General features: G+C 46.3%; 1 protein-coding gene across 2 annotated transcripts in view; it reads left to right on the top strand.

Moving 5' to 3' along the window:
- The first annotated feature begins 1,218 nt into the window (after nucleotides 1–1,218).
- The window catches only part of LOC123754205 (uncharacterized), a 34,430-nt gene continuing 18,025 nt past the window's right edge, over nucleotides 1,219–17,623 (top strand). For both annotated transcript variants that reach the window (XR_011223571.1, XM_069308724.1), the window contains exons 1-2: nucleotides 1,219–1,358; nucleotides 13,358–13,539. Coding sequence is in view for 1 of the 2 variants with exons in the window: in XM_069308724.1 (XP_069164825.1) it covers nucleotides 13,376–13,539 (164 nt within the window). In the remaining variant the exon portion in view is untranslated. The remainder of the gene's footprint in view (nucleotides 1,359–13,357; nucleotides 13,540–17,623) is intronic.

Genomic DNA, 17,623 nt, shown 5'->3' with positions numbered 1-17,623 from the left:
GCTGAATTGCATTTGTAGATTTGCTTCCAAATAAGATGTAGTAGGTCTTTTCTATGTTAAGTGTTAGTTTGTTGGTTGACATCCATAAGTGGACTTTTTTTTAGTTCATTATTAACAACATTATTTAGTGTATGTGGGTTGGGGTTGGAGTAGACGAGGGTAGTATCATCAGCAAACAAAATAGGTTTCAGAATGTTAGAGACATTAGACAGATCATTGATGTATATAAGAAATAGAAGAGGTCCCAGGATGCTGCCCTGTGGCACTCCAACGGTTATTGGTAGAGTGGGAGAGGTTATATTATTGATGGCTACACATTGGTGTCTATTACTAAGATGGGATTGGATATAGTCCAGTGCATGGCCTCGGATTCCATAATGATGGAGTTTACGTAAGAGGTAATCGTGATTAACAGTGTCAAAGGCCTTTCTCAGGTCAATGAAGAGTCCAATCGGAAATAGTGACCCTCAGACGTCACTAGTGACTCTCAGACGTCACTAGTGACCCTCACACGTCACTAGTGACCCTCACACGTCACTAGTGACCCTCACACGTCACTAGTGACCCTCACACGTCACTAGTGACCCTCACACGTCACTAGTGACCGTCACACGTCAGTAGTGACCGTCACACGTCACTAGTGACCCTCACACGTCGGTAGTGACCGTCACACGTCAGTAGTGACCGTCACACGTCAGTAGTGACCCTCACACGTCAGTAGTGACCGTCACACGTCACTAGTGACCCTCACACGTCACTAGTGACCCTCACACGTCACTAGTGACCCTCACACGTCAGTAGTGACCCTCACACAATCTGGAGCATGGTGGGTGGTCCTAGAGCATGGTGGGTGGTCCTAGAGCATGGTGGGTGGTCCTAGAGCATGGTGGGTGGTCCTAGAGCATGGTGGGTGGTCCTAGAGCATGGTGGGGGGTCCTAGAGCATGGTGGGGGGTCCTAGAGCATGGTGGGGGGTCCTAGAGCATGGTGGGTGGTCCTAGAGCATGGTGGGTGGTCCTAGAGCATGGTGGGTGGTCCTAGAGCATGGTGGGTGGTCCTAGAGCATGGTGGGTGGTCCTAGAGCATGGTGGGTGGTCCTAGAGCATGGTGGGTGGTCCTAGAGCATGGTGGGTGGTCCTAGAGCATGGTGGGTGGTCCTAGTGCATCGAGAGAATTTCGCTGCGTACATAGTTCATGTCACTTGAACTCAAGGCTGTGTGTGAGATAACTGTTTACTTCGCAAGAGCATTGTGAGATATCATATCATAAGAAAGGTGTATCACTGGGTTTTCCTATCCATATATGAACGAGAGTTCATTACCCGGTTAGTTATTGCCCGGTCGTCCGTGGCTGTGAAAGGTAAGTTCAAGTATGTTTATTCAGACAAGAAAGAAATACATCTCAAAGGGATAGAGTAGCTTAGGCTATTTCTACTCCCCTTTATATTGCCAACAGCATTTGGTGTTCCCAGGTGGTCACCCATCCAAATACTAACCAAACCTAACGGTGCTTAACTTCGCTGATCGGACGAGGAGAGGTAAGTCTTCTCCCACACCTGAGCTGTCCGGCAGTTGGTGAACAGGCAGACCTGATCCAATCTTCGGACAAAGCACACACACCAGGAACCCAACCACAGTGCCAGACAACACCTGGTCTTCTCACAAGCTCAGAACACATCCCAGTGTCTCCATCTTTTTTTTTTTTTTTTTTTTTGAGATATATACAAGAGTTGTTACATTCTTGTACAGCCACTAGTACGCGTAGCGTTTCGGGCAGGTCCCTGGAATACGATCCCCGCCGCGAAGAATCGTTTTTTCATCCAAGTACACATTTTACTGTTGCGTTAAACAGAGGCTACAGTTAAGGAATTGCGCCCAGTAAATCCTCCCCGGCCAGGATACGAACCCATGACATAGCGCTCGCGGAACGCCAGGCGAGTGTCTTACCACTACACCGCGGAGACTAGTAAGAAACCCCCCATAAAACATGTATCATTAGCTTTGGCTGTGGGTCGTTGGCTGCTACTTGCTGCTCGTGAGCTGTCGGAGCTGCTGTGGGGAATTCTGACTCGTGGGCTTTTATTATTTATTTTAATTATTAATTAATTGATTAATTTAATGAATTCTATCTAATATACAATGGATAATTAATATATGTATCATTTGTTACGATAGTTTAGCGGAATATATGTTTAATTAAGTGGACTATATGACTTTAAATTCTGCCACAAGTCATTTATTTCCCTAAACAAGTTTGGGAGTTATTAATTGTAGCCGATCAATCGAGAACTATCGATTGACAGGAAAATGTATACTAAGTGTTAGTTGAGTAATTTACTGAAGTTAGAGTTCTCAGTCGCCCTATCTGATTGGTAGGCTTCAATTTGGGTCCTAGTGGGACACTTGGCAAACAGCCATGCAGGTATGGGCCTCGTGGCTATGGATGGCGACGAAACGTCCTCACGTGTTGTCACTAGTAGATGTTGAGATTGGTTGTTTGGCAGCCGTGCGGAGCAGTTCTGTTGTTGTTGTTGATTTAGGGGCGACGACGATCGTGGGATCGGATGCGCCTCGGCGTACTCGTTAAGGGTGAATCGCGAAGCCTGGAAAGGTGGAACGCCAAGCCAAATCACAAAACGAGTGACGCCAATCACTAGAAACTAATGTGCCATACGGATAATAAATGCACACTCAGGCAGATGTTTGGGGAGCCCCAGGAGTCCCTCAGGGTGACAAGCACCGGCCCCACTCCACACAGAAAACACCAGGTAGCAAAACCAAAACTCTACCCCCAACCAAAACGCAAAAGTCATCCAGTGTCCTCTGGCAGAGCAAAAGCCGGCCGCCCACCGCGACTGAGGGCACACCAGGAGCCCATCAAGACCCGCCAACCCCCGGCACCTCCTGGCCAAGCCGGCCCCCGAACACCGTCACCCTGCCGGGAGAACCAGCCAGTACACGTCAAAAAAAAAATCTAACAACAATCCTGTGACCCAAGGTGATATGTGCGCCAGGCGTCGTACAATCGGACCCCTGAAAAGGGATGCCAAACGGCAGTAGCAAAGCCAAAACGCGAAAACAAGACGTGATCAGGCAGAGGTGTCCAGACATCCACTCAGCTTCAACGTTGAACCAGGAGTCCGAGCAGTTCTGTTTACATTCGCTCCTCAGTCTTGGCTGGACGTTTGGCGTACACACAGCTGGTGGCGTTTTGTGTGGGCTTTGGCCTGGTGGGCCGGCGGGATAGCGTAGCCTATGCCGCCTGTGACGCGTGTGCACTCAATTGAGCTGGCTTTCTCTGGTGTGGTGGACTACTCGTTGTTGGAGGTAGCTCTACTGGATGTGCTGGGTGTTAATGCTGCAGATGTGTGTGGTGTGCAGCTGGCTGGGGACCGTCGGGCCTTGGTTAAGCTGACTGACGACGCTGCAGTGAACTGGGATGTGGTGGACAAGTTTGCTGAGTTTTACTGTACCTTTGCCTGGTGCGGCGGGTACAGCTTGTGTAACGGACTTATGCGTTCCAGTGACATTTGTATTGGTACAGGGGCTCCCATTTGAGTTCCTGGAGAGCCTGCTCCGCCGGTTCTTTGGGAGATATTGGAGTGTCCTCGCTTGTCAGGCGAATGTGGTAAAGTCTGGCAGTCTCTGTGGCGTCCTGGTTGGTACCCACACGATTACCATGATGCTGAGGAAGGGGATCCCGTCGTGCATGGTGCTACTTGGGTTCAAAGTACAATGTTTTTATGCAGGACAGGAGCGCACATGTTTTCAGTGTGGTATGGCTGAACACCAGGCTGCAAGTTGCCGTAATGGCACCGTCTGGTTGGTCTGTCTTCTGGCAAGAGGATTTCCGCCTCTACATGGCCTTGTGAATCTGGTGGATGATCCTGCCAGGTTGAACCCCCCTCCGCCTCCCCTGCCGGTGATAATGGCGTTATGGGTGTGGTGCGCCCCACCGGTGCTGATGTGCCGGTGCCGGGTCCGGTGTCTGTGGGCCCCCCTGGTGTGGGCGGTAATGCGGTGGTCACGCATGTGGAGGTGTATTCTCCTCCGGTTGCCGTCGCCATAGAAGTTGATGCTTCGGTAGGACGTGACCCTGTTTTATCACCGGTGAATAATGTCACGCCAGATTTTGGTGCGTCTGGAATGGTGTGTGCCTCTGCCCTTGGTGTGGAGCCCTTAACCTGGCTTTCAGACCAAGCGCCGGAAGACGGTCAGGAGTAGTCGCTCCAGGAACCGGAGGCCTTCGGTGTGGAGGTTGGAGCCTGATGCGAGTGTATGTGATGGTGAGGGTGTGGCGGTGTCAGTAGTGGCTCCGTCGGTGCCGGGGGGTGGAGGGTGTGTTGTGGACCCTCCTGGTGGTCTCGTGTGTGGGATGCCTGGGGCACGGAGCCCAAAGTGGGAGGTGGTGGATCAGGGGGACTGTGGCGATGATGATCGCAGCCTTGTGGTGAAGTTGCGAAAGGACTCTGGTTTTCCCCCCCTTGTGGGGAGTGCGTCTCCGATGCCTGGGGTCCCAGTGGCAGTTGCTGCTACTTCCCTGCGTGGGGTATTAGCCGGACTGGTCTGACTGTCTTGTGGTTAGATAGGGTTTTATGTTTCCCAATGGATCCTAAATTAACGTGTGCTTCACAGAATGTGAATGGTTTGCGTTCAGTGGCTGTGCAATTGGGACTTGTGTCGATGCTGCGTGAGTGTAGGGTGGATGTGGCTTTTGTGCAGGACCACAATGTGCAGGTGGGGTTGTTACATGTGTTGGCTGATGGGTTTATGGTGGTATTAAATCCCTCGCGTGGTTTGCGTGGGGGTACGTTGATCCTGCTTTCTAAGCGGGCCCCTATTTCCGTACTTCACACGGAGATGGACAAGGGTGGTCGGGTGCTGTTGGTTCGGGTCACCTTTTTGGGGTCAGAGGTCTCTCTCTTGAACGTGTACGCACCATCTGGGGCAACGCAGAGGCGGGACCGGGAGACATTCTTTTCCCGTGACGTGCTGCATTGTTTGCAGCACAATTCGAGGGAGGTGATTTTTGGGGGAGATTTTAATTGTATTACATTGGCGCGGGATAGCAATAGTCTTCATCCAGCAAATATTTTGCCGGCTTTGACTGCTACCTTGAAGAGTTGCAGGTTTCGGGATGCGACCGTGTTGAAAGGAGGTCCTTTGGAGTACACCTTTGTCTCCTGTGGGGCTTGTTCTCGCTTTGATTGTTTTTACGTGCCTACTGGGGGTGGGTCGTTTTTTTCGTTGCGGATGGTTCCGGTGGGGTTCTCGGACCATTGCATGGTGGTGTTGCAGGTGGGGATTCGCAGCCAGGTGCGGGTTGGTCGTGGCTGGTGGAAGCTGAATTGTGGGTTGCTGAAGTGCCCGGTTGTATGTGCCTAGCTCAGGGCCTGGTGGGCCGTCTTGGCTGCTGTGAAGGGGGCGTTTCCCTCGGTTCTGGAGTGGTGGGAGTGGGCTAAGGTGGAATGTCGGTCGTTTTTTCGGGGGTTGGCGAAGCGGGAGGCGGCGGGGAGGTTTGGTCTGTTGCAGGTCTTGTAGGCACGGTTGTTTCGCCTGTATGGGTTGCTCAATCAGGGTTTAGATAGGTTTCGGGAGATCTCGGTGTGTAAGGATCTAATTTGTGGGCTGAGGGGGTATGTGTGCGGGCATGTGTGGAGGAACGGTTGTGTGGTGAGAAGCTCTCGCAGTTTTTACTACAGAGGGAATGGGTAGGTCATGCCTCTGTCTTATTGGCAGATCTTCATCGGCTGGACAGTTCGGTTTTGTCAGACACAGGGGGGGTTTTGCATTATGTGCGTGGCGAATTGGACAAAAGCCCTTGTCAGCCCTTGACAAAAATGAGTTTCCGATTGGACTCTTCATTGACCTGAGAAAGGTCTTTGATACTGTTAATCACAATTACCTCTTACGTAAACTCCATCATTATGGAATTCGAGGCCATACACTGGACTATATCAAATCCCATCTTAGTGATAGACACCAATGTGTAGCCATCAATAATATAACCTCTCCCACTCTACCAATAACCGTTGGAGTGCCACAGGGCAGCATTTTGGGACCTCTCTTATTTCTTATTTATATCAATGATCTGCCTAATGTCTCTAACATTCTGAAACCTATTTTGTTTGCTGATGATACTACCCTCATCTACTCTAACCCCAACCCACATACACTAAATAATGTTAATAATGCACTATAAAAAGTCCACTTATGGATGTCAACCAACAAACTAACACTTAACATAGAAAAGACCTACTACATCTTATTTGGAACCACAAATGCAATTCAGCTTCAGATAGACAATGTAAACATTAGCAATAAAAATGATGGAAAGTTTCTTGGCCTATTCCTAGACAAGAGACTCAACTTCAGTACCCACATACAACACATAACTAAGAAAGTCTCTAAAACAGTTGGTATACTCTCCAAAATCAGATATTATGTTCCTAACTCTGCTCTCATCTCTCTATATTATGCACTAATCTATCCCTATCTTAATTATGGTATCTGTGCATGGGGTTCAACCACTGCAAACCACCTCAAGTCCATCATCACCCAGCAAAAATCTGCTGTCAGAATAATAACAAATTCTGCTTTCAGACAACACTCAGCCCCCTTGTTTAACTCCCTTAACATGCTCAACATAATCTCACTCCACAAATTCTCCTGTGTCAACTACATTTACAAAACCCTGTTCTTAAATGCAAATCCTGCTCTGAAACTCTCCCTGGACAGATGTAATAGGACCCATTATCACCACACCAGAAATAAATATCTCTTTGATATCCCCAGAGTCAAACTTAATTTGTGTAAACACTCTATGCAAATAAAGGGACCCAGTTTATGGAACTCACTCCCTATTGAATTAAAAAGCTGTCCAACTTTTGCATCATTCAAAAACAATACTAAAAAGTACCTAATTTCATCTTCATAGTTTTTTACCTTTTGATTTAAATCTGCACTGGATCTATTGCTACCCAATCTCCCAATCTTTATGTACCCAATCTGAACATCTTTATCATTGCGATCATTGCTGTCTTCTTATATGTACTGTCAATCTGCTGTATGGTGTCTGTTAATCTTGTTTTAATTAGCAATCAAGCTGTCAATGTAATCAATCAGAGCTTTAATATACCAATGTGCTTTAATATACTTACTAATCTCTCTCATATCATTTTTTTTCTTGCAATGTATTTGTTATCATTTTATTAATTCTGATAGAATTTACCTACTTAAAATTATCTGTTAGATTAAGGATCTGTCCGAAACGCTGCGCGTACTAGTGGCTTTACAAGATTGTAAATACTGTACCATGCTATGTATTCTCACAAACCCAATGTACCTTCTTGTATATAAATAAATAAATAAATAAATAAATAAATAAATAAATAAATAAATAAATAAATAAATAAATAAACCCGGCTCGTGGATTCCGCTGCAAAGACAATCATATATTCTGAAAGGTGAACTCAAAAGACAGAACTAGAATTACTTAACAAGATTTAATAAATCAAGAATACCAAATGGAAATAAACAGAGCCACTCCCTAAACTGAATATATACCTAACTTAAAGACAATGATTGAGAATTAACTGTACCAACTCTTAAGCACGTTACCGTAATATTCTAAATCCAGCCTGATGTTAGTCTGGCTTCTTGGGGGTTGATGTTCGTCTCCCAGCTGCTGCCCACTCCACACTGACTCTCTTCTCTATCTTCCAGACTGAAGGTAGCTAATATTACACCGCCAGCTTCTCTGACTATTAAATTACTAAGCAGGGCTAACTGAACAAACTAATTTTATTTACGCGTCACCCAGATGGTTGAATTCCTATTGCACCTGATGGTAATTCTATAGGCATCTTGGACCAGGCTATTTCCAATTACAATATTGAATAGTGACCTCAATTTATAATTTATGAATTAACAAGTTCAAGTATGTATATTGAGATAAGAAAGAAATACATCTCAAAGAGATAGAGTAGCTTAGGCTATTTCTACCCCCCCCCCCGATGAATTAACAATACAGGAAGTTGTGGTATGCCAGTATCATGACCCTTGACCCAGGGTAGGTCAGAGACGCCGCCGGATGAACTAGTGCCCTCTCTAACTGACGTCACTGTCTCTTTGATTGCAAACGAGCCTTGATCTTCATTCTACATTCATGCTAACCTAACATACGTACTTAAACTAGATTGGTTATTACTGTATTTATTGAGTTATTCATCACTGTTCAGTTAATACAGAGAAAACAGCCATTTTGTTTTCTAACCTCGCTAATCCCTTAATATCTGGGAAGATGACCTATCCGCTCCTAACCAGGTCAGACTACCCTCTCACTCCAAGCTTGTGTACAACCATGTGGTCTGGGATTCTATAACTTCTATAACAAGCTTAGCTTGTTATAGCACAACCAGGAATACTTTTATAACACGGAGGCCGCCGTATTCCCAAGGGGATATTAGAAAAAGAGGAATTAAGCATTCATGCCATAGAGTCAGGGAGTACAGAGCTTGAGGTGCAGCGTGGGTGAGAGGGGACGCCAGTGAGGCGACAGATAAGATCTGACCTCTGGAGTCAATCTCAACCGGTGCAATGAAAACAACAGCGATGTAGTCGTAACGTGGTCATGACGTCACTCTTTTACCGATCATGTAAGCGATCAATCTCATTGGTTCCGGCACCTTCGCTGCAACGCCATTGATTACTGGTAAACCTGGTTCTTGTGCCCCAAGGGAGCTTGCAAGCCTTTGCAAGATTATTCTCATAAAGGAACTCTGTAAGTGCTTGACGTGTCTTTCTGTCTATCGGCCAATAGACAGAACACACCGTCTATTCCTCACCATCAAGTTATACTCTGCATTCTGCTCGATATACCAGCATTCATTGGGAAACGCGGCCATGACTATATTGTTTAAAAAATCCTCTAGAGTGACAAAGTTTGTAAATCACCAGAGCAAAACAGACTGTTATCAGGTAACCCTTGGTGACAAATTGAGATCGTCTGTAAGTGACCTAGAGTGAATTAAAGAAGTGCCGCTGCCTAAATACTTTGTGTGAACTAATATACAGGCACCTGCATGGTGTAATAATTTAGCCGCTGCCACTGTCACTCGGTCTACAGCGTGTGGCGGCCTCCAAGCCGCCACTCGCCCTGCCTCACTGTACTACATTACGTCACTGCCCGTCACCACCTTACTCACCGCCAGTGCCATTAAGGGTGTGTGTGTGTCTGTTGACATACAACACGCCCCCCTACCCTCCGTGTCAAGTACTGTCGTGTTGGGAAAACTTGTCATCAGTGTTCTTACGTCGTAACAAGCGAAACCAGCTGTCAGGCCACCTATGAGGTCTTGTATAAATGTGCATGAGTGAGTGAGTGAATGGGAGAGGTAGCCTACCTGTAAGTTCAAGATCTTGTTTCTTTATTATTGTGCCTGTATGTGTGTTGATCTGAGTGGTCAACCACAGTTCTCACCTTCTTCTACCTGACACAAGTACAGGTGGAGACCGAGACACCCGACGGTGTATTCATGTTTATCTGTGTGGTATCACGACATTACACTCGTCTGTGAATGTGAGCTTCACATACACCACACATTTAGTTCTTGTGTGACATAATTATTGTGCATGATTATTGCCTGTCCTATTGACAGTGCCATTGTTGATTTATTGTGCATCATCATTACCCGAGTATCCTGTTGGAACTCCTGTGACCCTTTGCTCACCGTCAGTTAGGTTTGCCATGTTAATGATTGGCTATCAATTGTGGTTGATTGGCTGTCGTTAGATGGTTGTCAACGAGTGAATCAGAATCGATTAGTGAGACGTCAAGAGTCTCTCTAATGTGGCCAAAGCCTTTCTGACGCCAATCTAAAGTAAATCAAGCACCCATTGTATTAGTAGTTAAGTTTATAAATAAACTACTGCATTATGTGGTGTTTCCGTTGAACCACTTCTGAATACTGCCAACTATTACTTAAGCCTTCAGCTCCAGGTGTCTTCAACACCGAGTTTTCTATTATTCACAAATCTATAAATGTGATGAGGACCCTAGGAGTCCTTTAAAGTGTTGCAATCATCGAGGAGATTCCCACGACCAACGTGGACCAGGACCAGGCGAGGCTGGTCTGAGAAGAGACCCTCAAGGACTCGACCTTGCTCCCAGGCCCTGTACGGTTGCTCTCGTATTTTCTCTGCTGGATTCTGACAGCTCCGTGAAGTGTCTGTCATATGTTCAGTGGTGACGTTGCTGAGAGCTCCGTGAAGTGTCTGTCATATGTTCAGTGGTGACGTTGCTGAGAGCTCCGTGAAGTGTCTGTCATATGTTCAGTGGTGACGTTGCTGAGAGCTCCGTGAAGTGTCTGTCATATGTTCAGTGGTGACGTTGCTGAGAGCTCCGTGAAGTGTCTGTCATATGTTCAGTGGTGACGTTGCTGAGAGCTCCGTGAAGTGTCTGTCATATGTTCAGTGGTGACGTTGCTGAGAGCTCCGTGAAGTGTCTGTCATATGTTCAGTGGTGACGTCGCTGAGAGCTCCGTGAAGTGTCTGTTATATGTTCAGTGGTGACGTTGCTGAGAGCTCCGTGAAGTGTCTGTCATATGTTCAGTGGTGACGTTGCTGAGAGCTCCGTGAAGTGTCTGTCATATGTTCAGTGGTGACGTTGCTGAGAGCTCCGTGAAGTGTCTGTCATATGTTCAGTGGTGACGTTGCTGAGAGCTCCGTGAAGTGTCTGTTATATGTTCAGTGGTGACGTTGCTGAGAGCTCCGTGAAGTGTCTGTCATATGTTCAGTGGTGACGTTGCTGAGAGCTCCGTGAAGTGTCTGTCATATGTTCAGTGGTGACGTTGCTGACAGCTCCGTGAAGTGTCTGTTATATGTTCAGTGGTGACGTTGCAAGCATTGCAGTCGGGAAAGCAAAATAGAAAACCACACATCTGGTGTCCAACGTGAAAGGCTTAATTGGAGCCCAGGAGCTAGGTTGTAGAGTAAAGTTTTGCACTTAAATTTTCCCTGAAAATTTAAAAGTTGAGGAGCAGTATTGAGAGGATGTTTAACACACTGTTAGGTACACACACACACACCACTAGAATGTCTGTGTGGGGAGAGTTCAAACAGCGCCACCTGCATCTTCACCACGCTTGACCGCTCATAGACTTGACGACTACGACACTCTTACTGAGCAAGAGTGTAAGGAACGAGTGGAGCAGCACCTGAGGGCCGTGGAAGAGGTGATGCAACAAGCACACATGCAGAACAGTACTGAGGTGACGTGCGCGAATCTCATCATACTGGGTGACACTATTGGTGGTGAGACCCCGGTGAGAGATAACTTGTTGGTAGAGATCCCTGTGGGTGACGTCACTGAGAATGATGTCACTAGAATCACGCAAGCTGTAAGAGAAAATGGAGTCGTGCGGTTGTTGTTGTTTAAGATTCAGCTACTTAAAACAAAAGTTCCAAAGTAGCACGGGCTATGGTGAGCCCGTAGTGGACTTACCTGGCACAGGAGCGGGACTGTAACTGCGGTCGCGTGGGAATCAAGTCCTTTAAATACTCCCTTGGGGCGATTCCACGGTGGAGAATCTCTGCCCAAAAGGTCCTTGTTGACGACGCCAGCTCAAGGAGTAGGTATTACAGGCTCGCAATTATTCACCTTAGAGGAATACCGTGACCAGGTTTGGGAGGTTGGGATTCGAAAGGAATAAAGTAGCAGAGCAAGCTATCAGACTCTAGGCTGATCAGCAGAACAGAGATAGTACTGAACGCATAACTTTCATGCAGTCGGAAGCGAGGCAGGATCACCAGACAAATGGTCGTTCAACAGAGACTAACGTTGAACAAGGTAAGACTGTCAAACTACCCCCACTAGCTAATTTTGATGAGAAGGGCGACTCAAGGGTTTCGAAGGACACGCCGCTGATTGCGGGTGGGCAAGATGAAACTGGGCACTCGCTCTTGGTGCGTTGTTAAAGGGTAGGGCACTAACTATCTACCACAGTCTGAGTCCGCACCAGCGCGGAGATTACGAGGCATTGACAACAGCGCTGCTGAACGGTTTTGGCATCACTGCAGACCGGATGCTAGAGAATTTCCATAGGGCTCAATTGCAAAAACACTCCTCTTAGTGAGTGCTCAGGTACACACCTCTTAGTGAGTGCTCAGGTACACACCTCTTGGTGAGTGCTCAGGTACACTCCTCTTGGTGAGTGCTCAGGAAACACACCTCTTGGTGAGTGCTCAGGTACACACCTCTTGGTGAGTGCTCAGGTACACACCTCTTGGTGAGCGCTCAGGTACACACCTCTTGGTGAGTGCTCAGGTACACACCTCTTGGTGAGTGCTCAGGTACACACCTCTTGGTGAGTGCTCAGGAAACACACCTCTTGGTGAGTGCTCAGGTACACACCTCTTGGTGAGTGCTCAGGTACACACCTCTTGGTGAGCGCTCAGGTACACACCTCTTGGTGAGTGCTCAGGTGCACACCTCTTGGTGAGTGCTCAGGAAACACACCTCTTGGTGAGTGCTCAGGTACACACCTCTTGGTGAGTGCTCAGGTACACACCTCTTGGTGAGTGCTCAGGTACACACCTCTTGGTGAGCGCTCAGGTACACACCTCTTGGTGAGTGCTCAGGTGCACACCTCTTGGTGAGTGCTCAGGTGCACACCTCTTGGTGAGTGCTCAGGTACACACCTCTTGGTGAGTGCTCAGGAAACACACCTCTTGGTGAGTGCTCAGGTACACACCTCTTCGTGAGTGCTCAGGTACACACCTCTTGGTGAGTGCTCAGGTACACACCTCTTGGTGAGTGCTCAGGTACACACCTCTTGGTGAGTGCTCAGGTACACTCCTCTTGGTGAGTGCTCAGGTACACTCCTCTTGGTGAGTGCTCAGGTACACTCCTCTTGGTGAGTGCTCAGGTACACACCTCTTGGTGAGTGCTCAGGTACACTCCTCTTGGTGAGTGCTCAGGTACACACCTCTTGGTGAGTGCTCAGGTACACTCCTCTTGGTGAGTGCTCAGGTACACACCTCTTGGTGAGTGCTCAGGTACACACCTCTTGGTGAGTGCTCAGGTACACTCCTCTTGGTGAGTGCTCAGGTACACACCTCTTGGTGAGTGCTCAGGTACACACCTCTTGGTGAGTGCTCAGGTACACACCTCTTGGTGAGTGCTCAGGTACACTCCTCTTGGTGAGTGCTCAGGTACACTCCTCTTGGTGAGTGCTCAGGTACACACCTCTTGGTGAGTGCTCAGGTACACTCCTCTTGGTGAGTGCTCAGGTACACACCTCTTGGTGACCTCTGTCATGTTGTTGACAATGTTGAGGTTAAACCCATTTACATCAACAGATAACGAGTGAAGGGAAGATGGCGACCTTTCTACATCTACGAGGAGCCATGGCGCAGGGTAGAGTGTTGCGTCAGACCAGTAGCGTGTTCCGGCCGGGGCAGCAGCTTGCACAGATGCACCGGTCAACACCTGTGATGGTCCTCTCAACACCTGCTACCGGTACTCGCCTCGACTCCATCCCGTACGTTATTAATATCATTTATCATATAACTAAAATGTATTAGATTTTATATAACTTTATGTTTGTTAACAGAAGATTACCATAACTTATTATTATTTATTTTATTATTTATTTATTTATATACAAGAAGATACATTGGGCTGTGAGAGCACATAATATCTTGGTTATCTTGAGATGATATCGGGGCTTAGCGGCCCGGTCCTCGACCAGGCCTCCTTTTTGTTACACCCCCAGGAAGCAGCCCGTAGCAGCTGTCTAACTCCCAGGTACCTATTTACTGCTAGGTAACAGGGGCATGAGGGTGAGAGAAACATTTTGCCCATTTGTCTCCGCCTCCACTGGGGATCGAACCCGGAACCTCAGGACTACGAATCCGCAGCGCTGTCCACCCAGCTGAATGTTCTTAAATATAAGAACATTGGTGTTCTTATATTTTTGCAAAGCCACAAACACGCATTGCGTTTCAGGTCTTTAATCTTACTAATAAAATTAAAAGTATTAAGATGTATATTGTAGTAAAATTCGAGGTCAACATAATAAGTACAATATAAATTGATAGTATTGTTTATACTTAAGATGTCTGGGGCAGCTGAATGGTGCAAAATTGATCGGTTATTTTGTTCTCTATTACGATGATAGAACTGAGTGTACAAGAATGTTCTCTATTACGATGATAGAACTGAGTGTACAAGAATGTTCTCTATTACGATGATAAAACTGAGTGTACAAGAATGTTCTCTATTACGATGATAAAACTGAGTGTACAAGAATGTTCTCTATTACGATGATAAAACTGAGTGTACAAGAATGTTCTCTATTACGATGATAAAACTGAGTGTACAAGAATGTTCTCTATTACGATGATAGAACTGAGTGTACAAGAATGTTCTCTATTACGATGATAGAACTGAGTGTACAAGAATGTTCTCTATTACGATGATAAAACTGAGTGTACAAGAATGTTCTCTATTACGATGATAAAACTGAGTGTACAAGAATGTTCTCTATTACGATGATAGAACTGAGTGTACAAGAATGTTCTCTATTACGATGATAGAACTGAGTGTACAAGAATGTTCTCTATTACGATGATAAAACTGAGTGTACAAGAATGTTCTCTATTACGATGATAAAACTGAGTGTACAAGAATGTTCTCTATTACGATGATAGAACTGAGTGTACAAGAATGTTCTCTATTACGATGATAGAACTGAGTGTACAAGAATGTTCTCTATTACGATGATAGAACTGAGTGCACAAGAATGTTCTCTATTACGATGATAAAACTGAGTGCACAAGAATGTTCTCTATTACGATGATAGAACTGAGTGCACAAGAATGTTCTCTATTACGATGATAAAACTGAGTGCACAAGAATGAAAGAACTCTTGTATATATAGATAAATAAAATAATTACAAATAAAATTTCAGCTTTCCATTATTTTTTGTCTCTTTTTCGGCATTTTTCCTCTGTTGATTGAATATATTTTGTATATTGAAACTGATTCTCCTTTGCGTTAGAAATAATTTTTGAAGACTTTTTAAAATAATGGCGATAATTGTGGGGGAAGTCTACTGTTCGGAATATATTTATTTATTATAAATGAGCTGTATTTGATTTATTATTATTTAATGAGGACTATGAATTTATGCTTATCTAACTAGCAAACTTGCCCCTCACACATTTTGTGGGGGTTTGTATAATTACATTGGGTCACACCAAAATTAAACTGTTGATCTATTACATAATTTGGTTAGTAGTAAGCATCCTTCAGTCTCGGGAGACTATGGAGTTGTGCCCTGGTTGTCAATCCTGGTGCAGCGTCTGGTGTGACTGATGAGGCCAATCCGAGAGTGGCAGTCCATCCCACACTGAGCACAAACGAAGTCTGATTCTGGTCTGTCTTCCTGGCTATCGGCTATCTTTCTCTGTCTCTTTTCCTCCGATTTCTTGGCAAGTGACTCCTCGAACTTGGAGAGACCTCTCTGAACAGACTGCCTCCAGGCTGATCGGTCTGCGGCCAGTGTTTCCCACGTAGCAAGATCGACGTCCATGGCTTTCAGGTCGTTCTTCCATACGTCTTTGTACCGTAACTGGGGTTTGCCTGTTGGACGCTTTCCCTGCGTCAGCTCTCCGTTCAAGAGATCCTTGGGGATCCTGCTGTCGCCCATTCGCTCAACATGCCCGAGCCAGCACATTCGTCTCTGTTTTAGCATTGTGTACATGCTGGTGATTCTTGCTCTCCCCAAGACGTTGTTGTTTGTCACCTTGTCCTGCCAGGTGATGTCCAAGATGTGTCTAAGGCAGCGCATGTGGTAGGCATTCAGATGTCTTTCCTGACGGGCGCGGACTGTCTAAGACTCACTGCCATAAAGGAGAGTGCTCAGGACACAGGCTCTGTAAACCTGGATCTTTTTATACTCAGTCATCCTACTGTTGGTCCACACTCTCTTGTCAGTCTCGACATGGTTGTAGATGACTTACTGATGCTTTTGTTTAGCTCCGTGTCGAGTGTGAGGGAGTCTATTGTGGAGCACACCAGGTACATGAAGTCGTGAGCAACTTCCAGTTTCTAATCAGAGATGCCGATGTCAGGTGGGGAGTCCACTCCTTGTCCCATGACCTACGTTTTCCTCAGGTTGATGGTAAGTCCAAAAGCCTGACAGGCTTCGCTGAAACGGGTCATGAGCCGTTGGAGGTCTTCGGCTGAGTGGGCAGTGACTGCTGCATCGCTAGCAAAAGGAAGTCTCGCAGACACCTCCTTACCTTGAGGTTACCTTGAGGTGCTTCCAGGGCCTAGCGCCCCCGTGGCCCGGTCGTCGACCAGGCCTCCTGGTTGCCGGACTGATCAACCAGGCTGTTGGACGTGGCTGTTCGCAGCCTGACGTATGAGTCACAGCCTGGTTGATCAGGTATCCTTTGGAGGTGCTTATCCAGTTCTCTCTTGAACACTGTGAGGGGATTGCCAGTTATGCCCCTTATGTGTAGTGGAAGCGTGTTGAACAGTCTCGGGCCTCTGATGTTGACAGAGTTCTCTCTCAGAGTACCTGTTGCACCTCTGCTTTTCAACGGGGGTATTCTGCACATCCTGCCATATCTTCTGGTCTCACGTGATGTTATTTCTGTGTGCAGGTTTGGGACCAGCCCCTCTAATATTTTCCACGTGTAAATTATTATGTATCTCTCCCGCCTGCGCTCAAGGGAGTACAGATTTAGGCTCTTTAGTCAGTCCCAATAGTTTAGATGTTTTACTGAGTGGATTCTAGCAGTAAAGGATCTCTGCATGCTCTCCAGGTCAGCAATTTCTCCAGTTTTGAAAGGGGTTGTCATTGTGCAGCAGTACTCCACTCTAGAGAGCACAAGCATTTTGAAAAGTATCATCATCGGTATAGCATCTCTAGTGTGAAAAGTTCTTGTTATCCAACCTGTCATTTTTCTTGCAGTTGTGACGGCTACTTTATTGTGTTCTTTAAAGGTAAGGTCTTCCGACATGAGTACACCCAGATCCTTTACATTGCCTTTTCGTTCTATGTTATGATTTGCCTGAGTTTTGTACGTGGTTTCCGTTTTTATATTTTCATTTTTTCCATAGCGCATGAGCTGGAACTTATCTTCGTTAAACACCATATTATTTTCTGTAGCCCATAGAAAGACCAGATCTACATCTGACTGGAGGTTTGCCGTGTCCTCTATGTTGCCAACTCTCATGAAGATCCTAGTGTCATCTGCAAAGGATGATACAGTGCTATAGGTTGTGTTTTTGTCTATGTCTGATATGAGGATGAGAAAAAGTACTGGAGCAAGCACAGTGCCCTGGGGGACTGAGCTCTTCACGGTTGATGGGCTGGATTTTATTTTGTTGACTATTACACATTGGGTTCTGTTGGTCAGGAAATTGTATATCCGTCTGCCTATTTTTCCGGTAATTCCTTTTGAATGCATTTTATGTTCAATAACACCATGACCTCAGCCAAATCTTTGTCTTGGCTCTCAGCCTGGCAAGGTTAAAGAACTTTCCATCCGACCTGGTCCGGAGGTAGATGCCTTCTACGGCAGATCCGAAGGCGTGCTGCAGCATAACT

The sequence above is a fragment of the Procambarus clarkii genome, chromosome 6 (assembly GCF_040958095.1).
Source record: "Procambarus clarkii isolate CNS0578487 chromosome 6, FALCON_Pclarkii_2.0, whole genome shotgun sequence".
Lineage (NCBI taxonomy): Eukaryota > Metazoa > Arthropoda > Malacostraca > Decapoda > Cambaridae > Procambarus > Procambarus clarkii.
This window is presented reverse-complemented; position numbering and strand designations above follow the sequence as displayed.